Consider the following 24,116-nt stretch of genomic DNA (forward strand, 5'->3'; position numbering starts at 1 on the left):
TTTCCTAGCTATGTCATTGGTACCGATGTGTACCACGACTTCTGGCTGCTCTCCCTCCCACTTAAGAATCCTGAAGACTGGATCGGAGACATCCCTGACCCTGGCACCCAGGAGACAACATAACATCTGGGAGTCTCGCTAGGTACCACAGAATCTCCTGTCTGTTCCCCTAACCATTGAATCCAAGTTGAGCAGGTTGTATAACGGTTGCTGATTGCTCACCACCTGTTTTGACATCAAATTTTCCCCATATGTCTGCTGAGGAATGACACCAGATGGAAATTTACTTCACAAAGCAATAAATTAGAAGAGGAAAATTCAACATTGTCATTCCCATTTATTATAAAATTACTATAGATCTAAACAATCTTAAAGTGAAGAATGGAGACATTGGGTATACACAAACATATAGTGTATGATATATTTTATTTAAAATAAAGTATTTTTACATTTTTGTTGTGCATGGTAACACTGAAATATAAATTCTTATAGCAACACTTTCATCCACTATACAAATGTGGTACAATCATTTTGTGCATGAATCAATTGAAAATAATATTGAAATACCATGTGACTCTGCTATCAAATGCAGCAGGATTTAAACATGTGTTATCTGGTTATTCTGACTGTCAAGGTCAATTATGTTCACTGGTTAAAGAATGTATCGGGTGCCTGTTGTATAGGTTAGTGTTGCTGAAGAGGTGAATGTTCATGTTCAGTTGGCTCTATCCATTCCACTGATGTTACACACAATCTGTGGGTGGTGACTGGAAGTTCTACTCTATCTTTTGGAGAGAGCAGATATATCTGTACTACTGCCTCAGATCCTAGTAGCTAATCCTGTACAAATATCATTGCACTTATTACAATCATGCAGTAAGCCTCCTTGTTATTTAAGAACAGTATCTCTTCTGTTTGGATTCTACTACCAGTCATCAAATTGGCCCAAGACAAGGCAAATACGTTGGAGGATTAGTGACAATGAACTACCCCTAACAAACCTGGCCCAGCATCACATACTGGTAGATGCAGCAAATACCTCAAGGTATCAGGATAGTCATCTGGGAAAATACCATAGCAATAATGTTTCATGGTTTTCTATGACACTTTTTAAAGCCTGATAGCAAAGAGACCTAATCAATATTCATTATGCCTGCAGAGATGCTAACAGCCCACAGCTAAGCCCTGGAGTGAATGATGGACTTTAAACAAAGGCATACAAATTTGCCCGATTAAACTAACTGACATGTGCATGGGCAATGTCACATGACCAAAACTCCTCTAGTTTTTGAAGAGGTTTAGTTATTTATTCCCAAAGTCTGGTCTCAGGCTACTTTTAGCATCAGAACAGAGTACAACAAACAACACCGTAGGCTGACAGCTACATCTGCCCAAATCCAAATCTCCTCAAAACCTGATTCTTGAAGATCCTTATTTTCGTCTGCATGGAGGATCAATTTTCTGTATACCAAAACCATCCTGCTGTGTCATCAACTATAAGAGTTGTTACCAACCACAACTATACCATCTCTTCATCCATCTGGACATAGCTAAACTTTAACTTCTGAGTGAAGGAACAATTTCTGGACCCTGATCCAAGCAAAACATAGGAAGAAGAAATAAATGGGAAGCAAAATAGATTTAGTCCTTTTATTTTTTTCTCACATTTAAAAGAATGTCATTACACCTTAATAGTAAGAATCAGCTATCTTTTTATAATGTCTGGGGACCCTAGCAGTTGTTGCAAAATATTGGTCACACAACAAATGAAAAGACAAAACACAGCAGACACTTTGCAAATAAGAGAAAATGAAAATCTGGAAACTTGAGAGACAGAAACCCTGAATACAAAAGTTGTTATAGAGGAGGCTTGAGGAGTTGCATGACCTGTATCTGTTCCTTGTGTTATTATGTTCAATCATTTATCAACAAGGTGGAATTGATTTTAGAGAGATGACACTTAAAAAATAGTATTTTCACATCAATTGCTTAACTGCTACAATACTCCACTTTGCTGACCCTTTCCTCTTTGAACTACTGCTGTTCTCACACGTAAGGTGAATGTGACCTTATGGTGTGTGATGTGAAATTGTAAGGCTAGAGGGGGGAGAATACTGTACCATTAAATACAGCCCCAAAGTTGATTCTACACAGCTTTTGTATTCTCTGCAGCTTCTACATCAAATAAAAGCAGAGAAACTGATGCTTCCTTTTTCGCAAGATAAAATGCAGGACATAATGGTTCTGTGAATGAAGATTTAAACTTGTGTATCAAGGTCATAGTGTCATCAACACCGTAAAATGATAGGATGTTGTTTTGATAATCTAAGTACACTCCTATCCTGCTGAACTTCTCATCCTTCCCTGGCATTTCCACATCACCATGCCAGACTAAGAACTCTTTACCTGTCCACTGAATACACCAGGAGAAATCATTCCCTGTGATGCAGCCACTACTATTGTCTCCTTTTCTATCAATGCTTTTGTAAGTCATGCCAACATGGGTCCCCTCTCCGCTGATCTCCACTTCCCAGTAACATCGGCCCATATAAAAACTTTCTGTGCACAGCACTTGCCGCCAATGTTCGAACCTCTCGGGGTGATCCGGATATGGCTGCAGCCAGGGTGAAGTGTTGGAAACCTTGCGATTGTCATTGATGAAGCGAAGATATCTGTGGGCTGTATTCAGGTCAAATGCCAAAGTGGCAGCATCTGGAAATGAAGGCCAATTTACACAAAGTGAAAAGTGAAGCATTGCATTTTCAAATTAAACCTGCAATTAATTCTACACTACTAAAATGTTATTTTGTCCATATATCAATTAATACTTTGAAGACACATGGTATGAACAACAATGTTGTTTTCTTCTGCACATCAAGTTATGATAACACTTTTGTGATTGGCAGCCTCAAGCATTTGCAAACCCAATAAAGCATAGGTTAAGTCCTGAGATACGTTCTCTCTGTGTAACTCTGAAGATAACTTCACCAAAAAGTTAACAGGGGCCCAATCTCTGACCTTGATCAGATGGGCTAATGGGCAGAGTGGCAGATAAATGAAGTGTTGAATTTTGGTAAGACAAACCGTGGCAGGATTTATATAATTAAAGGTAGGGCCATGGGGAGCATTGCTGAACAAAGAGACCTATGGGTGCAGGTGTGTAGTTCTTTGAAAGCGGAGTCAGAGGTAGACAGGGTGATGAAGAAATTTGGCACGCTTGCTTTCATTGGTCAGTTCATTGGGTATAGGAGTAGGGATGTTGTGTTGCAGCTGTACAGAACATTGGGAGGCCACTTTTAGAATACTGCGTACAATTCTGCTCACCCTTCTATGGGAAAGATGTTGTTAAACTTGAGAGGGTGCAAAATATTTATAACAATATTGCCGGGGTTGGAGGGTTTGATCTATAGAGAGAGGCTGAATAATCTGGGGCATTTTTCCCTGGAGCATTGGAGCTGACCTTATAGATGTTTAAAAAATCATGAGGGGCATGGATAGGGTGAAAGGCCAAAGTCTTTTTCCCAGGGTAGGGAAGACCAGAACTAGAAGACATTGGTTTAAAGTAAGTGGGAAAAGATTTATAGAGACTGGAGGGGTACCTTTTTCATGCAGAGGGTGGTGCATGTATGGAATGAGCTGCCAAGGGAAGTGGTGGAGGCAGGTACAATTATAACATTTAATAGGCATCTGGATGGGTATATGAATTGGAAGGATAGATATTAGATAGATATGGACCAAATGCTAGTAAATGGGACGAGGTCAGATTGGGATGTCTGGTTGGTGCGGAATGTTTGGTCCCAAAGAAACACAGGCAATGTCAGTGTGAAAATTCATTCCATTAGCACTTTCCTATCCCCCGGATTCATAGAAGAGTAATGGGAGAGAGGCAGAGCTTCCTGATCACAGGTTGGAGTAGCCAATTCATGGGAATTAATTAATTAAGAAGTGATCTGAAATTTTCCAGTCAATCCTACAGTGATGGAACCTAGGCCAGGCCAGCCGCCTGTAGGCCTCCCTAAAGCAGATATGGGAGCTAGTGTTCCAGGTAAGCTTTATGGCCTTCTCACATAGTCATGTCTGCAGTCACCCTCCACAATGGCGGCCCAACTGCTGACTTTTGAAGTTTCAAAAGTGAAGGCCTGCACACCCTACCCATTTCCTTATTAAGGTGGCCTGCTGCTTCAAGGTTGGAGGGCCTCCAATAGGCCCCCAGGTGTAAGAACGCGCCCCCTGTTCTGCATTAGATGGCAATCTCATCCTGTAGTCCGTTTTGGGTTAAAATCAGGGTCAGGTCACTGTTCCTCAGATTAGCTCGTTGGTCAGTAGTTACACTCGCCCCAAATCCTTCATGACCCTGGGATCTGAGGGGTGCTGTTCCAGCAGCAGCCACAGCTTCCACCATTGTACTGCTGAGAGGATAAGCTGCCAGCCTCTGATCCCACGGTGGGTCTGACTGGGTGGTATTTCCACCCCAGGTGTCTTGATTCCGGGGAAGGTCTGCCAGTGACTTCACCACTGCTTGATTGGTATTTGCTTTCTCCAGAACAGTCAGTATGGATATCTCACCAGATCTCCAGCCATCAGTCAGGAGGTAATGGCCTAGTGTTATTATTGCTGGATTGTTAATCCAGAGACCCAAATAATTGGTTTGAATCCAGAGAACCAAGTAATGAAATTTGAATTCGATAAAAATCTGGAATTAAAAGTCTAATGATGACCATGAAATCATTGTCAATTGCTGGAAAAGCCCATCTGGTTCACTAATGTCTTTTAGGGAAAGAAACTGCCATCCTTACCCAGTCTAGCCTACATGGGACTCCAGACCTACAGCAATGTAGTTGACTCTTAACCATCCTCTGGGCAATAAATGCTGGCCTGGTTAGAGGCAACCCCATCCTATGAATGAAAAGTCAAGCCAATCAACACCTCAATGATTTTCTGAATAAGAACCATTAGACTTGAAACATTAACTCTGTTTCTCTATTCGTAGATAATGCCAGACCTTCTGAGCTTTCCCAGCATATTCTGGTTTTATTTCAATGATGTTGCGCCCATTGTGTAGGGTTGTGACCCCCATTTGACATAATAGTGAGGCCCCAACCCACTAAAGCAAAAATCACCTTCCTTAATTCTGTTTCTCTCTGTCTGTACAGATGCTGCTATTTCCAGCATCTCCATTTATTTTTAATGTCATATTTTCAGCATCTGCTGTATTTTGAATTCGAGGCATATTTGGCCTGCAGCTCATTGCCACTTGAAATTTGACAGTGATGCCACCGTTGAAGCTGATATCTGTAGTAGGTTTGAGAGAGAAAAATTGAGACAGAGAAACGCCTTCAGCTGGAATACATTCAAACTCAAGTCCTAGCCTCTCAGAAAATATTCAAAGATTTGACCGTGAGTTGCGTAATACCTGAATCTGTTACCTACAAATCCAGGCAATAACTAACTCACACACCTCATTATCAAATAAGCTAACACCGCAGTATCTAGCATCATAAAACAAATATAACCTATTTAATGCTTTTAGACCTGGCTGATTGTGCAAACTACTTAGATATATCATTGTTGTAGATGTGCACAGCATAACTGATTTAGTCAGAGCACAGAAACTTTGAATGCATTTTAACATAGCAAACCATAGGTTAGACTGGAACCTAAAGGGCATTTCTCTCTCCAGAATGGTGAAGATGTGATAGAACAGACTCCAGGGAAGATTATATATCAATTCTATGCTAAATTAAATGGGGTTAAATTTGATCGAGAGATGGATGTTCTTTCTGACAGATTCCTGTCGTATTCTCAGCTTCCTGCATCCTTAGAACACAAACTCTACTTCTCTTGGGGGAGGCGATGGCCTAGTGGCATTATTGCTGGACTGTTAATCCAGAGAGCTAGATAACGTTCTGGAGTCCAGGGTTCAAATCCCACCATGGCAGATGGTGGAATTTGAATTCAGTAAGTGTCTGGATTTAAGGATCTAAATGATGACTGTGAATCCATCGCCGATTGTCAGTAAAAACCCATCCGGTTCACTCATGTCCTTTAGGGCAGGAAACTGCCAACCTTACCTGGTCTGGCCTACATGTGACTCCAGACCTGCAGCAATGTGGTGGACTCTTAACTGTCCTCGGGGCAATTAGGGATGGGCAATAAATGCTACCTAGCCAGTGACACCCATATCCCGTGAATGAATAGAGAATAAAGAATCTCTCAGAACTATATATTGAAATTCCCAAACCACACAAATTTAATCCAGCTAAACAGCAACTTGGTCAAACAGAAATTGTGAAAGATTAATACATCAATGATAAAGATGACTGACAGGATAGTACTCTTAAAACAACAAATATTATTTCAATAGTTTGCAGTGATAGTCTCCATCTATCACATTGAGCTGAAAGAACCTCTTGAAAGTAGTAAAATAAAATATATTGCATCAGGTTAAATACTTATTCAAAAGTCAAGCTCAATATAAAGATGCTCACATTTCAGAAATTCACTCCTGGTCTTTGGTTGCTTTTCTCGTCGGGCATGTTTTAAAGCACAAATCACAGCCACTGTTGTCTTAAATCCTAATTGCTCTATAAGAAGAGAGAAAAACAAACGTGAAGAATTTATATAGACATTCTTTGAATATTTGGTCTGTCTTTATTACTTAACTTTGTGCTTTTTATAAATGAACTGGATTTTAGGAGGTGCTATGTTCCCACATTCCCCACACACATCCCCATCCCACGACCCTCTTACAGACGTCAGTCCTCTCACAAAGTGGCGAGCTGGCCCATGGCTTTGTGACAATTGGCAAGGTTTTAATTGGCTCAGGGCAAGACCTCCACCTGACCCTCCTTAGAGATCTGTCAACCAATCCACTTATCTCAGCAGTACCAGGTTGGAGAAATGGTCCCCAGTATCAGTGCAAGTCCAGTAAGATATAAGATATCAGTAAGGACTGACCGGCAGGCAATAGCAAACAGGGGAGGAAGACTCAGCTTGAGAGAACAGTGAGGAGCAAGTGTTTGAAGAGGTATATGAGCTCGGGAGATTGCTGTTGATGGGCATAGGACATCCCACTTCTCCACCCTTGCCTGACATCAACTCACCCACTAAAAGCTGCTGGGGTCTCCGTTTGACTGGAGCTCCCCGCCCCTTACCCCTCGATGGGTCAAGTAATGTCAGGAGTGGGATGCAGAACTTGAGTTACTTTCAAGGTGAAACTGTCAATCTTGCAGGTAATGCTTGCAAATGTTATAGATCCAGCAGATAGTGTTGGGTGTGAGAAAGTGGCTGCTGATCCCATCGATAGCACTGGGGCCTCAAACGTGGACATTCATACCAGTGCTGCCACAAGGCTATCACCCTGGACAATCTGATTGGCCGGCCACATCCTCAGGCATCCCGCGATCTTTAATTTAATGTTGGTACCTGGGACAACTTCTTAATTGCCCTCCTCTGGGAAGATCACAACCAATATCCCACCGTGTGTACATCCATGTTTGACACTCAGAAATCAGACTGATGCCAGACTCATAGTTCAAATGGTACAATTTAGCCCAATATTTCTTATTTCAATGCGTGTGAGCACAGCACCAGTTCTACTCCCTCCAGAGGGTCAATTATAAATGTTAGCTGTTCTGTTTGACAAAATTGGTCTTTCAATGAATACAGGGAGTAATATTTCATTCAAGGAAGTTTGTGAAGAATAAAAATCCTGGGTAAACATATTGGGCAAATTATTCTGCAAATAATAAGACCATAAATTAACCTGTAACAAGAAAGGAAGACTCCATGAACGATGGATCACCACAAGTTCTGGGCCATTAACTTCACCTTAAAGGTGCCCACGACTTTCAAGTTATTTTTGTAGTTTTGAAGTGCCCATTAAACTGGCCACAAAAGGTAAATCTAGTCTGAATATTAGTACCCTTACTGCAATATGATAATCATCAATGACTGCCAATCAATTTCTCTGGTGTAGGAAATGAACAGTTAATTTAGTTAATTAACAGTTATTCTTTCAAATAGTAAATTGGCATTGAGCATTTTACATGGATATATTTACATTCTCAATTTTGCTTTATTACTTTTATTTCTAGTTTTTCATCTCTCTTAATTTGATCTTAATTTTTCTCCATTTATTACGCTATGCTCCGTTAAACATTCTTGCTTCCTCTTTCCTTTTGTTTTAATTTTTAAAACTCCTCAATTAAGATGCTATGCTGTTGATCTCTTTGCTCACTATTGTCTTGGATGCACTGTTTATACTTTTAGCCACTTGCACTTCCAGTGACATGGTGGGAAAATTGTTTTTGAGCTGAATAGTGCTGGAAATCGTCTCACTAACTGGCCACACCATGAGATGCCTCACTCCATCAAATTCTGGCCAAATTGATTGTACAACTCATTGTTGCCATTTTATTGTACAATGTCTTTCCAACTTTTCTTGATGAATGGGGGAATAGTTACTTTAGTATAATGATGTGAATTCAGTGGACAATGTATTAAGTGCAGTAACTAGTAAAGAGAAACAGTGAACAAACCTTCTTTTGAATATGCATTCAACTTCTCCTTATAGGAAGTCTGTAGCAATTGTTTAATGTTTTCTGTCGATTCTGAAACAGCTGCACTAATTCCAGCAAGTTTGTCTATCAATCCAATGTACACACTGGGCAGCATATCATCCGGTCTGCTTTTCTTCCATTCACAGAATTCCTAAATAATAATTTCCATAATGCACTGAAAAGTATTAGATGCAAGGAATTAACAGTAAATGCAAATAAATTAGATGCCTTTTTCAAAAACTTCAAGATAGTTTGGGAAATTTACATATCTAGTTAGTGAGCCCTTTTGTAAAGAATCCCTTGTTCTTTCTTAAATAATCCTTCTTATTTGTATTTCTAAGGTTCCAAGAACCTCACGGCACTTAGTGACCTTAAAAAGGCAGACAAGAAACCTATTCTTATTATAATATAGTCAATGAAAATCTATGTGTTTCTTATGAGTTGTCTTAATCTTTTTATGCTGTGAATGGCATTGAATTTTACAGCACAGACAAACTATTCAGCTCAACAGATCTCTGCCAATGTTGCTCGTTCGTCAACTGTGGTTCAGTTGATAGTTTTCACATCTTTGATGCCAGAAAGTTCTGTATCCCCAAAGGAGGTCTTGGGTACAAAACTCTCATCTGATATTCCACTCCATTGCAGTCTTTTCGATAAGATGTTAAACCAAAGCCTACCTGCTAAATCAGTGGAATATAAAAGATCTAATGGCATTATTTCAAAGAACAGTAGGGAAGCTATCTTGGATATCCTACCCAACAATTTCCCTGAATCAACAGTAAACTCAGATTATCTGGTCATTACATTGCTTGTGGGGACTTACTACACGTAAATTGGCTGCCATATTTCGTGTATTGTGACAGTGACCACATTATAAATGTATTTAATGTTTTGGGATATTCAGTAGTGATGGGAAATGCTGCTATAAACAGTAGGATTTCTTTAATAAAAGACCGTGTTTTACTTTTATCCAAGTCAAAGGTAAAACAAAATTTTAGTGTTCTACTCTGTCTTAAACTTCCTTTGAAGTGTTGACCAGAATTCCCTATTTTTAGTTCCACAATCAGACAACATTTTCTTGATAAGACCATAAGACACAGGAGCAGAAATTAGGCCATTCAGTCCATCGAGTCTGCTCTGCCATTCAATCATGGCTGATAAGTTCCTCAACCCCATTCTCCCGCTTTGTCCCCGTAACCCTTGATCCCCTTGATAATCAAGAACCTATCTATCTCAGTCTTAAATGTACTCAATGGCCTGGCCTCCACAGCCTTCTGTGGCAGTGAATTCCATAGATTCACCACTCTCTGGCTGAAGAAGTTTCCCCTTATCTCCGTTCTAAAAGGTCTTCCCTTTACTCTAAGGCCGTGCCTCCAGGTCCTAGACTCTCCTACCAATGGAAACATCTTCCAACATCCACTTTGTCCAGGCCATTCAGTATTCTGTAAGTTTCAATTAGATCACCCCTCATCCTTCTAAACTCAAACCTTCTAAATGAGTTTAGTCCCAGACTCCTCAAACATTCCTCATATGTTAAGCTTTCCTTTCCTGGGACCATTCTTGTGAACCTCCTCTGAATCTGCTCCAGGGCCGGTACATCCTTCCTGAGATATGGGGCCCAAAACTGCACACAATTAGGCTAGCAACCATTAAGAATTATCAGCCGGGTTCACAATATATACGAAGCTGGAAAAGCACAGCAGGCCAGACAACATCCGAGGAGCAGGAAAGGCAACGTTTCAGGCCAAAACGCTTTCTCAGGACTGAGGAGGGGGAGAGGTGCCCAGAAATAGAGAGGAGGTGGGGCTAGGGGAAGTGTAGGTGAGATGGAGATAGGTGGATGCAGGTAGGGGGTTATTGTGTTGGTCAGTGAGAAGTATGGAGCAGATGGGGGAGTAGGAAGATGGACGGGTTGGGACTGGCTAGGTTTTGAAGCAGGTGATGCAGGTGGAGTGTTATTGTGGTTGGTCAGTGGGAAGGGTGGAGTGGTTAGGAGATTCAGAAGATGGACAGGTTGAGGAAGGAGAGATTTTTGAAGCCAGTGAATTCAATATTGAGGCCATTGGGCTGTAAGCTCCCAAGGTGAAATATCAGGTGTTGTTCCTCCAGTTTACATTTGGCCTCACCCCGACAGTGGAGGAGGCCAAGGGTGAACGTATTGCCAGGGAAGTGGGAGGGGGAGTTAAAGTGGATGGCAACCGGAAGGTTGGGTTGGTTGATGCTTGCAGAGTGCAGATGCTCCGCAAACTGGCCCCCGAGTCTGCTTTTGGTCTCCCTGACATAAAGGAGAGCACATCGGGAGCCATGGATACTGCAGATGAGGTTAGACAAACTGCAGGTGAATGTCTGCCAGATGTGGAAGGATTGTTTGGGGCCTTGGATGGAGGCGAGAGGGGAGGTGTAGGGGCAGGTGCTGTGCCTCCTGTGGTTGCCGGGAAAGGTACGGGGTCTGGCAGAGGGATGGGTGGGGAGTGTGGAGATGACGAGGGAGTTGCGGAGTGAATTGTCCCTGCGGAAAGCAGACAGGAGTGGGGAGGGAAATATCTTTTTGGTGACGGGGTCTGATTATAAGTAGCGGTAATGTCAGAGGATGATGCATTGTATTCAGAGGTTGGTGGGGTAGTATGTGAGCACTAAGGGGACTCTATTGTTGTTGTGAGGAGAGAGTTTGAAGGCAGAAGCGTGGGAAATGGGGGAGATGCAGTTGAGGGCATCCTTAATAACAGAGGAGGGGAAACTATGGTCTCTAAAGTAGGAGGATATCTGAGAAGTCCTAGAGTAGAACACCTCATCCTGGGAGCACATGAGACGGAGGCAGAGCAATTGTGCATATGGAATACAACTTTTGCAGGAGGGTGGGTGAGTGGATTTGTAGTCGAGGTAATTGTGGGAGTCAGTGGGTTTGAAATGAATTTCAGTGGTGAGTTGGTTACTGGAGAGGTCCAGGAAGGGGAGTGAGGTGGCAGAAATGGTCCAGGTGAATTTGAGGGTACAATGGAAAGTGTTGGCAAAGTTGATGAACTTTACGAGCACGAGGCAGCACTGATAAATCATCAATATAGCGGAGAAAGAGGTGCGAGATGGTGCCAGTGTAGTTGTTGAAGATAGGCTGTTCTACAAATCCTAAAAAGAGAGGTGCAGGCGTAGCTCAGGCCCATGCAGGTATCCATAGCCACCCCTCTGGTTTGTAGGAAGTGGGAGGAATCAATTGGTTCAAAGTATGATGTACCTTCATATACTGGAAGCTGCTTATATGTTAATACACAGGATCCCATTCCATGCAAATGGAAAAAGTGGTGTGCCTGTTTCAACCAACAAAACAGGTGACAGCCATTTTCTTGTTCATTTCTCAGGGCAATGCTTTGATCAGAGTCAACCTGCCTTGTTTAAAATTTAAACAAAGCTCGGCAGTCATCATAACTGGCACATTCTCCTTGGCAACACATCAAACAATGAGAAACTACTCACTAACAAATCAGCGCTCTCCTTTCATATAGAATAAATATTGTTTTCCCCTTACTTTGGCATTTCATGCAAATTAGTCTGACCAGTGTGACATGCAAAGCTTTGGCAAAGTGTGTTGCTTTACAGCAATGCTTTGTTCTGTGTTGGAATTGTTGACAATTCACACAATTCACTCAACCCTCCATCGCAAACCCACATGTACCTTCTTCCATAAGGAAACATTAACCGCAAATGTTATAAAATTGTGCTCACCAAACTGCTGTTTTGAGTGGTCGATCATGGTGATTATAAAGCTGAAAGTTTGCTGATGCATGTGGCATTGCTCACCTGTAAAAACTGCACCCTATTCTTCAGTTTCATCAGGGCTTCTACTTGTTGCTTGGTCTTTTTCAGCTGCATGCTATTGTTTTCCAGATGAGTGCGGATCCCACTGGCCTGCTTCAGTGACTTTTGTTCACTATCGTCCAGAAAACCAAGCACCTCTCTCTGTGCAATTTGAACAGCCTCCATGAGGTCCTTGAATTGCTTTTCAACCTTGGATTTCACCTCTGATACCGAGTTCTAGAATAAGACAATGTACTCAGACACACAAAATTATCAATGTAATATCAAAAACTCTTAATGTTTCCCTTAGAACTTCCACCAATTTGAACTGGGAAACATTGCCTGAAAACCACACAATACCCAGAGTAAGTGAATGTCCACCAAATTAATGAAAATATGCCTCAATGTAATTTTGGAGCAAATGCATAGCACTCTATTCCAAATAGTGCACCAAATAATTTTTTATAAACATTGGAAATCTGAAAAATTGGAAATGCTGGAAACCCTCACTGAAGACCTGAAACTGTTTGGATTCCTCTGGCCAAAGTGTGAATACAGGTGCCAACTGGGGGCCAATTAAACTTGACCTGCGTAAAAGTCTGGATTCACCAAGCAAGTTTGGTTCTAATTGTAAATTAGCATCATTTGAAGTTGCTTATAAGTGCTAAAGCATACTCTGCAAATTAAGTACTCATTGGTGGGTTAGATGCAACTTTCATGGAGCAGTGCACATGGCCTTCTTTCACTCATTTCCACTAAAGGTATGAAGTGCTCTAACTGGGATACTGCAGTATGTTGCAGGGTACCTCAACAATGAAGGGAGACATCCTGGTGCTGGAGGTCCAGAGCAGGACAATTTGTCCTGTATCAGCAGGGAATATAGTCACAGTCCCATAATTTGAAATCTTCAAGACCCTCTAATAAGATGACATCTACACTGATCTGTACGAATATTTATAAGCTTTACGAAACATAATGATTCACAAGGCATGGTAAAAGAGGAGATCCTTCTGGAACCTTTCAGGCTCCAATTCCATATAATCTGATATCGCTATGACAAAGGTACTTTCTGTAGGATTGAGCAAAAATCCCTATCATTTAAAATACCTGTCCAAAAGTCTGGACTTTTCAAAAACTTTTAGAAGGGATTTAATAGAAAAGCAGTTGGGCTGAGGGCTCTGGGAAAAATACAGGCACAGAGATAGGAGATAGCAAGAACTGCAGATGTGGAGTCAGAGTCAATACCATTTGGAGCTGGAGGAAAACAGCAGGTCAGTCAGCAACAGAGGGGCAGGAAAGTCGACATTTTAGGTTTACACCCTTCATCAAAACTGCTGCTTTGGAACCATTGTTCAGCCCGAAAATCCTATTCACAGATTCACTCTAAAAGGACAATCAACCAGGCTTAAACCCCACCCAGCCCAGATGGAATGGGGGCGCTGAATATACCAGACATTCAAATTCGACCAATATTCATGCGCAGAGCTACCAGACATTCCACTTAACCAAGATACATTTTCACCTACTCAACTATCAGGAAGCCAATTGCCTCAAAAAGGAACAGCAGTAACACAACAGCAAGCACAGATTTGGTGCGAAAACAAGAGAAAAGAGACAAGAAGCCCCGACCTCACCTGAGAGAGAGAGCTATCTCCCCAAGAGCTATCTGCACAGCTACCTCTGGAAGAGGGATTCAAGATTGTGATTCACCCCGGGAGCTATCCCCAGCTACTACCAGGAGAAGGATCCGAAAGAGCTACTGCCCTGAGAGCGATCCTCACAGCTATCTCCAGAAGGGGGATCCCAAGGAGCAATTCACCCTGGGAGTTATCCCCACAACTACCAGCAGGAGAGGGATCCCGATGGATCATAGGCCTGTTCCGTAACAGGGAAACCAACAGCAACCGATCACGGCCAGCAGACCTGACGATCGACAACCTCCAAAAACCACCAATCCAACTGACAAGGCCTCAGGCACATCCTGAGGTGAAAATTGGCTCGTGAAAACACCACATAGTAAGGAAAACCAAGGACTCACCTGATAAATCCCAAACGCACCCTACTGCGTCAGACTCAACCCAGACTGAAGACCTACACTGTCCTGAAGAAGGGTCTAGGCCCGAAACGTCAGCCTTCCTGCTCCTCTGATGCTGCTTGGCCTGCTGTGTTCATCCAGCTCTACACCTTGTTATCTCAGACCTACACTGTCCAATGTCTTCATCGAAGCATGGGCTACAGCAAGCGGGAATGGCCAGCTGTGTTTCAAAATCGCGTTTATCCCCAGTGGTGAGCTTATATTCTCAAGACCCCAAAGTATCCAACCTAGCTAGCAGGGAGGGGAAGGTGGATGTTGACACTGCAGGGAACCTGAAGGGTAAGAAGCCTGATTAAAACTACTATTTAGCTTCTAATAGTGTTCAATCATGTATTTAAGGACTGTCCTCTGTATAATTGGTAGTGTCAATTACACTGTTTTGTATTTGCCTTTATTTCTTGTAATATGCTCGCCTTTTATATTTAACAAATGCAGACATTCTTTTGCCCCTGAAACACCTGTCTTCTACCTTCTTCATTTCACATTCTCTAAATAAGTCCAGTGTCAGAACTAGGGATCTGGGGGTGATTAGAACAATGTAAAAATCAGCTAGTTACTGATCGTAAACTAGAGCCTTACATTTCACACATTTACAGGTCCCAAAATAAAAGTAATAAATACCCTTTTCGCTGACATCTCCACCAATTTCTGTTATGGTGCACCTTTGAATCATTGACATTTAACCATGAACAATTAATTATTTATTTCCACTTCCCACCACTGAACAAGTTTTGTTTGCTTGCGATACTAATCTTGAACCTAATTCTCAACTCTCTTGGAGGATGTCCAGGATGTATACGCTCCCTGGTCATTGCCTGGGAAGTGGGGTTTAGGGGGACGGGGGCTGAGGGAAAGCTGTACGCAGAGGTAGAGTAAGAAATCAGCTTCTCTGTAGGTAAGAACATTTCTGGAACTCCATTGGAAAGTATAAGGTCATCATCATCGATAAGGAAATAGATGTCTGCACCAACATCTATAAGAAGTCCCTGTGTAACACTGCAATCTGCATGCTTGATGGAAAATCATTTACTTCCCCATGTATTTCTAAGCATCTTTTCGATGTATCATCTTTATTCTGCCATTGATTTCCTTTATGAATAAGGGCCTACTTCCGCACATTAGTCTTCTGCAAACTGTGAAAAGGCGTTTATTGTGCTATTATTATATGGGAACTTGCTTTTAAAATAGAGTTAAATTGGGTTTTTGCTTTTCAATACTGTGGAGTTCTGATCTTTTTTTGATAAAGTCAGAAGGCCTTGGGAATGTACAGAAAGTCCCCAAAAGGAAATATTTGCCACTTGTCATTCAGTAAAAAATATTAAAATGAAGAAAGGACTAACGCCACATTGGAGTTGACTGTCTGTAAAGATTATCGCTGGGATTACAAGGATTTTAGTTTTCTGTTTGCTGTCTACAAAAATATTTTAAAGGTATCTGATACAAATAGCTATTTCTTGTATTTTTCTTTTGTCTGATAAACCTTTGGTTCTTTTATTAAAAGTACATTGACAGTCTCATGTGAATATGTTCAGTGTCAGGTCACCACATTTATTGCCAATAGTATTCAGAGAAAATTGCCTCCGTGTACTTGGCTGTTCTCTCCACAGAGACTGATGACAGTGTTGAATATTTCAATCCCAGAGAGTGTGCACTCTTGTCATGACAACTATTGCCAGTAAACTATCAATTGTGTTTGAATATATTCTACAAATTTGCAGCATGAGTCCAGATTTACTTTAGGTGCTAAAGTCAAGTGAAACAGCAGTGACTCCATTGTAGTGTTGTACATATCAGAACACCAGTAAGATTGCTGAGCAAGGATTATTTGTCTTGCTATCTTGTCAGCAGCAGGAGCATATCCTAGATTGTAAAAGACCAACGAGAGACTGGTAACAAAATCGATCGGATTGATGATTTATAATTTTAGAATCCTGAATGATTTGTCTTCTAGATGGCTTGCAACAGCATTTGGAATTTTAATCTTTAAGTCTGGCAGATTCCAGGACCATCAGGGAGGGAGGAGGATGGGTGGTTACACAATATTAAAAACAGAAAATTCTGGGAATACACAGCAAGTCAGTGTGTCTCTGTGCAGAAAGAAACAAAGTTCATTTTTCTGGTTGTGACATCTCAAAAGAACCAAATATTAACCCTGCTTCTCTCTCCAATGAAGACTCCTGAGTTGTTTCCATCATTTTCTGTTTATGTTACAGATTTCCAACATCTCCAGTAGCCCTAATGTTGCAGTGAAATTCCTGTCTGAACAAACAGTGCTTTGGGCAGACTGAAAACATGTTTCGGAGTTCAACGCAACAGAAGTGAGAGGTCAGGTGAACATAGAACATAGAACATTACAGCGCAGTACAGGCCCTTCGGCCCTCGATGTTGCGCCGACCTGTGAAACCAATCTGAAGCCCATCTAACCTACACTATTCCATTATCATCCATATGTTTATCCATATGGATAAAGTAAAATGGGCCACAGTGCTCAGGTCCAGTAAAAGAGGGTTTCCTGTTCCTAATAACTCTGCAAGTCTTTGTGATGCAAAGCATGCTTGTAGGGAAATTGGATTTAGATAGGGACAGGTTTGCTTCTTAAATGTCAATACTTGTCAGTTGGCTCACTTATGAGGAATCGGGTGAAGTTGTTGGGTCAATTTATCTCTGTGGAATTATATCCTGGCATATAATAGCACCTTTAGAAGAGAAAGAAGAGCAGGATAAAGAAAGGCAAGATACTGCAGATGCTGAAATTCTGAACCAAGTGCAGAGAATGCCAGAGAAGCTTAGCAGTTCTGGCAACGTCTGTGGAGAGCAGAGTTAAAATTTTGAGTCTGGTAAGACTGTTCTTCAAACCAGTTCGCTGTGTTTGTTAGGGAAAAGAGAGGTACTAAGAATATTTTTTAAACAAGAGCTCATTCTCATAATGTTCAAATGGGGATTTCTGTCACCCATTTTTGATATTTATTGGAAAATGAAGATAAATATTACTGTTTACAAAATTCAAACTCCCTAACCTACATTCACACTAGATACACAGGGCCTTGGTACACATGGGAATAGGAAATATAAGAAATAGAAGCAGTAGTAGACCATTTGATCCATAAGGACTACTCCACCATTTAATAAGATCATGACCGATCTGATTGTGACCTTAACTCCACTTTCTTACCTCTACACCCATAACCCTCATAAATCAAAATCCTCTCAAACTCAGCCCTGAATACGTCCAATGACCCAGCTTTCCGGGGAAGTGGATTCTAAGGCTAGTGAATCTATAAAAGAAAACAATTCTCCTCGTCTTCATCTTAATTGGGACATCCCTTACTTTTAAACTATATCATCAAGTTCCGGATATCCCCCAAGAGGAGAAACAGCCTCTCAGCATTTACCCTGTCAAAATCCCTCAGAATCTGACATGATCCACAAAGAGGAATGCTGTTAACTCACAAAGATGCAGGAAATGTTGCTCTGTAGCTTCTTGATAGCATTCTCCACTGCTTTAATTTTCTTGTCGACATTGATTTTGGTTTCCCGAAGTACATTCTGGAAGTTCATTGTGAAAAATACAGAAATAACTGGTATGCATGGACTACAAGTATACTGAAGATTAACAATATTTTACTTGAAACTCAACACATTGAAATACAACAAATTTTTCAGTGTTGAAACACCCAACAATCCAAATTTAAGGCCCGGCATGACAGGTTATTCCACTGGAAATCGTTTGTTCAACCGTATCCTGAAAAATCACCCACGTTGCTCAAAAATTGAAAGTGATTATTGGACTCCCTGTCCAGAATTCAAGTAACTCAGATAGAATTGAAAAACAACTATTAACTGATTTGTAATTAATAAACTTAATTTTCTGTTAATTCAAGAAAGCTGAGTTAAATTGATTCCTTTTAAAACATGGGTTCATTTGAGTGTAGGGAAAAAGGAATTCTTTGTAGTTTAACCTTGTTGTTACCATCAAAGGGACAAGTGGATAATCAAGGGGCGCCAGTTCTTCTCTCCTCACCCAAGAGCTTAACCTTTGAAGCATGTGCGTAACAAATTGTGGAACCTCATCCAGGGACTGGTTGCGATAACAGACAATTACAACTGAGAGACACTGTAAATATGTCTGACCTCCAGAACTGCTATACTCTCCTACCCTCAGAGTACGTAGAATTCCACATTATTTCCAAATCATACTGGGTAATGATAGACTGCATTGTATGATACATGCACATCACGGCAGTTGTGCAGCCAATAGTCACCCTGACTTTACTCAGTATTCATTATATATCAACTTTACAACAGGATCACTGCAGAATGTTCAAAGGCAGAAACTCAGGACTATATGTCGCCAAAGATAATGCTGAAGAATAGATGCTTAGATGAGGTACCAGAAGACACAACATTCCCCACAATATTAATCAGACACATTGTTACCTCCATTAATGAAGGAAATAAATAACTAATTGTTATTTGTAAAGCTTTTGTCATGGCCTCAGGATGTTAATAAAATACTTTTTGTGATGTAGCATAAGATATATTATAACCAATGTGGCACACTGCAAAATCCAGCAGCAGACGGACAACAAATTGTGATCAATATTGCGCAGCACACACTGAGATCTCCCCTGCTATTTTCAAAGGGGTGCCATCGGGTCATCAACCCCCCACGATGTGTAACATCTCATCTGAAAGATGGAAAACAGAACGTGCTGACATACCCGTAAAAGCGAAACATTTCTATCTCCTCACTGGAGTCATAGAGTAATACAGCATAGAAACAGACCCTTCAGTCTAACTAGTCCATGCCAACCATGTTCCCAAACTAAACTAGTCCTACCTGTCTGCATTTGGCCCATATCTCTCTAAATCTGTCCTATTCAGATACTTATCCAAACGTATTTTAAATGTTGTACCTGTATCCGCATCCATTAATTTCTCTGGCAGTTCATTCCACGTATGAACCACTCTCTGTGTAAAACGTCCTTTATAAATCTTTCTCCTCTCACCTTAAAAATATGCCCCTTAGTTTTGAACTCACCCATCCTGTGAAAAAGGCCCTTGTCATTCATCTTATCAATGTCTCTCATGATTTTATAAACTTCAGTAAGGTCACCCCTCAACCTCCTATGCCCCAGTGAAAAATGTCCCAGTCTTTCCAGTCAATTTTTTTTTAACTTCAAACCCTCCATTCCCAGCAACATCCCAGTAAATCTTTTCTGAACCCTTTCCAGTTTAATAATATTCTTCCTATAACAGAGCAGAGCAATCAGAATTGCACACAGTTCTCCAGAGCAGGCTTCACCAATGTTCTGTACGACCTCAGCATGATGACCCAACTCCAATTCTCAAAGTTCTAAGCAGTAAAGGCAAGCTTGCTAAATGCCTTCTTAACTACCTGTGAAACAAGTTTCAAAGAATTATGTACCTGAATCCCTCTGCTCTACAACATTAACCAGGGCCCTACCATTACCCGTAGAAGTCCTGTCCTTGTTTGTATTACCAAAATCCAATACTCACATTTATCCAAATTAATCTCCATCTGCCATGCCTCAGCCCATTGATCCAATCGAACAATATCTTTTTGTAATCTCAGATAACCTTCTTTGCTGTCCACTGTACCACCAGTTTTGGTGTCATCTGCAAATTTACTAACCATGCATCCTATATTCTCATCTAAATCACTTATATAAATGACAAACAAAGTGGACCCTGTACTGATCCCCATGGAACACCGCTGGTCACAGGCCTCCAATCTGAAAAAACAATTCACCCTCTGTCTTTACCATAAAGCCAATTTTGTATCCAATTGGCAAGCTCACCCTGAATCCCATGTGATCTAACTTTACTACTTAGTTTACCATGCAGAATCTTGTCAAAGGCTTTACCAACTAAACTGAAAAGTATTCATTATATCTGTGCCAGATGCACATACCTTCTAATACAAATCATGTCCCAACAAAAACAGATAAGAAAAGAATGGTAGAAGCATTAACAAAGGGAATGAAATGACTAAACCTTACTACAGTCACTCCAACTTCTAAATTATCATGATAGGATTTCTTTTAGAAGGAACAACACAATTCATTGCAGCATTGTTTAGATATTTTAATCATTTTTTTAATTTGATCCAAATTTGCTTCCAATTTTCAGTGTAGGTATTTACTCCAGTATTAATTGATTTTTATTCAAAACCACGATATAGCCTAATGCTGAGTCTGTGACAAAGTGTTTTTTTATAAACTGTCAAAAGAGTTTGTAAAAATGGTTCATTGCAAGTCAGTCAGTTTTGAGGGAAAGGACTCTGTAACCCTTTTCTGTAATCAGCTGAACCTCTCTGCTTTATTGTTTAGTGTAACCTTGTCCTGATTTTTATCTTTTTAACTCATTCCCCTCTGCTGGTTAGTTCATACTGACCTCCTTTTCAGTTGTCGCCCTTGCCACAGAGATTATGTCGTGATTTACGTGTTTCTCCACTGTGCACTCCGTACAGATGCAGCACTGATCATTTTTACAGAAGAACTCTAGATACCGCTCATGCAGACAGCATTTTCCCTGTTCAATGTTTTTCATTGGGTGAATCAGTTTATGATTTTTAAAGGCTGCATTTTCAAGGTGAGGCCTCAGGTGACTTCCACAGTAGGACACCATGCAGGTCAGACAGGACTTTACAGCTTTTAACTTCTTATCAATGCAGGAGTCACAAGCCACTTCATCAGGATCAGTGACAATGTCATCATTTTGTTCATTTTCAATTGTAGTCTTACACTCAGTGTCTACTGGTTTACAAGTTAGCTCTTGCTTGCATTCCTTACCTATTTCCAATTTAGCCTTTGGTTTGGATTGACAGCTTTGTTCCAGAACCTCAGTCTCTTGTCCAACTTTGCATTCAAGCTCTTGAGATTCGGTCAAACCTTCTTTCCATTTTTCCACCAGTCCATTCAAATCGGCATTCTCCTGGAGAGGCAGGCCTGTATCAAATATTTCCTTGCATTGTGGGCAGCTATGGATGTGGATCATTTCCCAGAAGTGTTCAAGGCATCCTTTACAAAAGTTATGTCCACAAGAGGTTAATGTTACTGGAGATTTGAAGAAATCTAAACAGATCGAACAAGTGAGCTGCTTTCCCAGCGGTGAGGAATCTAGAGCAGCCATTGAGGAAGCAAGCACCAACAGCTGTGTGAACAAGCTAAAACTGGATTCCAAAGTGAACCACACCTAATCTGTGCAACAAACAAAATGCTTGGAAGCTGTTAACTCTTTCTGTTCAGTTCAATCTAAGCCAGAGAGTCACTATTTCTGAATATCCTAAGTAGATTGTAGAAATAATGAGAACTGCAGAAACAAAACTTGTGGGCCCTCTGTCTCCTCAGTGGCTTCAAACTGATTAAATGAAACAATGGAGGACATGCTCAGTATTGCATTCCTAAAGCATCAACATTCATTGCTCTAAGTATAGATTATGCTTCAAATTTAAAGACCCTGGACTTTACTCAAACTCTGTGTAGGTAAACAAATGGAAATCCACATACCAAGAACAGAAGGAGCTGCATCTTGCTCAGACTGCAGCCCTCCCTCCACATCACTCTGCACTTGTACATGTCCACCCTGCACAGTTGGTATTAAGGTGGGCCAAATCTAATAATTAAACAATACAAATTAGAAATCTTGACCTTGCTCTCTCTGCCCACAGTCTCTCATTGTATTCCATTAGCAAATCATGCCTTTATTGGCAAAGTTTTATAATAAGGTTAAAATGACCCCATTTGAGGGTAAACTTTCAGGCTTTGCTAACAGAATATTGTCCATTGGGCAGCACGTTGAATGTGTTCATTTCGCTCAATTTGCAGTGATCCTTATTCTGACATTAGTCAATATTAAGCTTTAATGATTATTAATGTGTTTATGTTCCTCTAACCGCTTGTAATGGAAGTGTGTTAAGCATCAAAAATCTACTTTGTCATGACTTGGAATACTACTATTAAATTTCCTCTTAAACTTCTCTGCAATAATGGGAATAGTTCCAGCTTACTCCAGCTTCTCTCTGTGGGCTCCCTGCAGAGCAATCCAGCCAATCCCATTCCCCCACTTAACTCTGGAACTCTACAAGTTTATATTCTTCAATATAACTTCCTTTTGAAATCCATTCAGATTTATTACAGTCCAAAGAAGCTTTGACTTTAAAGAACTCTATTCAGATTCTGCTAGAAATGGTAATCAGGAAGAATCACAGACAGATTCTGTGAGGAGAAGGACCATATTATCATAGGAGATCAGGAAATTCTAACCAGTTTAAAGTTTAAACAATTTAACAAGACTCTTGACAAGCCAATGCAAGAAGCAAACCATGTAGTAGATCCTAACAGTCAGTGTTAGTATAGAATCATTGAGTCATAGAGATGTACAGCATGGAAACAGACTGTTCGATCCAACTTGTCCATGCCAACCAGATATCTCATATAAATCTAGTCCCATTTGCCAGTATTTGGCCCATATCCCTCTAAACCCAGCCAGATGACTTTTAAATGTCGTAATTGTTCCACCACTTCCTCTCGCAGATCATTCCATACACACACCACACTCAGCATGAAAAAATTGCCCGTAGGTCCCTTTTAAATCTTATCCCTCTCGCCTTAAACCTATGCCCTCTAGTTTTGGACTCCCTCCACCTTGGGGAAAAGACCTTGGCTATTTACCCAATCCATGTCCCTCATGATTTTATAAACTCCTATAAGGTCACCCCTCAGCCTCCAATGCTCCAGGAAAACAGCCGCAACCTATTCAGCCTCCCTCTATAGCTCAAACCCTCCAATCCTGGCAACATCCTCGTAAATTTTTTTCTGAACCCTTTCTAGTTTCACAACATGCTTCCTATAGGAGGGAGACCAGAATTGCACACAATACTCCAAAAGTGGCCGAACTAATGTCCTGTACAGCCACACCATGACCTCCCAATGCTTGTGGTCAATGCACTGACCAATAAAGGCAAGAATACCAAATGCCTCTTCACTATCATATTTGCCTGTGACTCCATTTTCAAGGAACTATCAATCTGCACTCCAAGGTCTCTTTGCTCAGTCACACTCCCCACGACCTTACCAGTAAATGTATAAGTCCTGCCCTGATTTGCCTTTCCAAAATGCAGCACCTCACATTTATTTAAATTTAACTCCATCTGCCACTCCTCGGCCCATTGGCCCATCTGATCAAGATCCCATTGTACTCTGAGACAACTTTCTTTGCTGTCCACTACACCTCCAATTTTAGTGTCATCTGCAAACTTATTAACTGTACCTCCTATATTCACATCCAAATCATTCAAATAAATGACAAAAAGCAGTGGACCCAACACTGATCCTTGTGGCACTGGTCACTGGCCTCCAGTCTGAAAAGCAACCCTCCACTACCACCCTCTGTCTTCTACCTTTGAGCCAGTTCTGTAGAACAACAAACCCCAACAAGCAGAAATAGTGCCCAGGTTTGTCAAAAGATTGCTACATCAGTCGCACACTTCCAAAGATGTGTAAAAGTACGACCAGCATAAAGCCAAATACCTCTTCGAAAAAAGATGTTAATGTGATGAACCACTAGCATTAGAAGAGATATTCAGTGCCTTACTATAAGAAATCAATGACCAAAAGATTCCAGTTTGACAGAACCTGTTTATGCCA

General features: G+C 40.9%; 1 protein-coding gene across 1 annotated transcript; it reads right to left on the bottom strand.

The window, feature by feature from the left end:
- Nucleotides 1-464: 464 nt before the first annotated feature.
- On the bottom strand, nt 465-21,628 carry LOC109914845 (tripartite motif-containing protein 16-like protein). Its single transcript, XM_020514457.2, has 6 exons — nt 20,863-21,628; nt 17,896-17,991; nt 12,354-12,587; nt 8,541-8,712; nt 6,489-6,584; nt 465-2,712 (listed from the first exon to the last, which is right to left on the bottom strand). The coding sequence occupies exons 1-6, from the start codon at nt 21,598-21,600 to the stop codon at nt 2,147-2,149; spliced, it is 1,902 nt and encodes a 633-aa protein (XP_020370046.1). The 5' UTR covers nt 21,601-21,628; the 3' UTR covers nt 465-2,146.
- Nucleotides 21,629-24,116: the final 2,488 nt, after the last annotated feature.

The sequence above is a fragment of the Rhincodon typus genome, chromosome 23 (genome assembly GCF_021869965.1).
Source record: "Rhincodon typus isolate 14 chromosome 23, sRhiTyp1.1, whole genome shotgun sequence".
NCBI classification, from domain to species: domain Eukaryota; kingdom Metazoa; phylum Chordata; class Chondrichthyes; order Orectolobiformes; family Rhincodontidae; genus Rhincodon; species Rhincodon typus.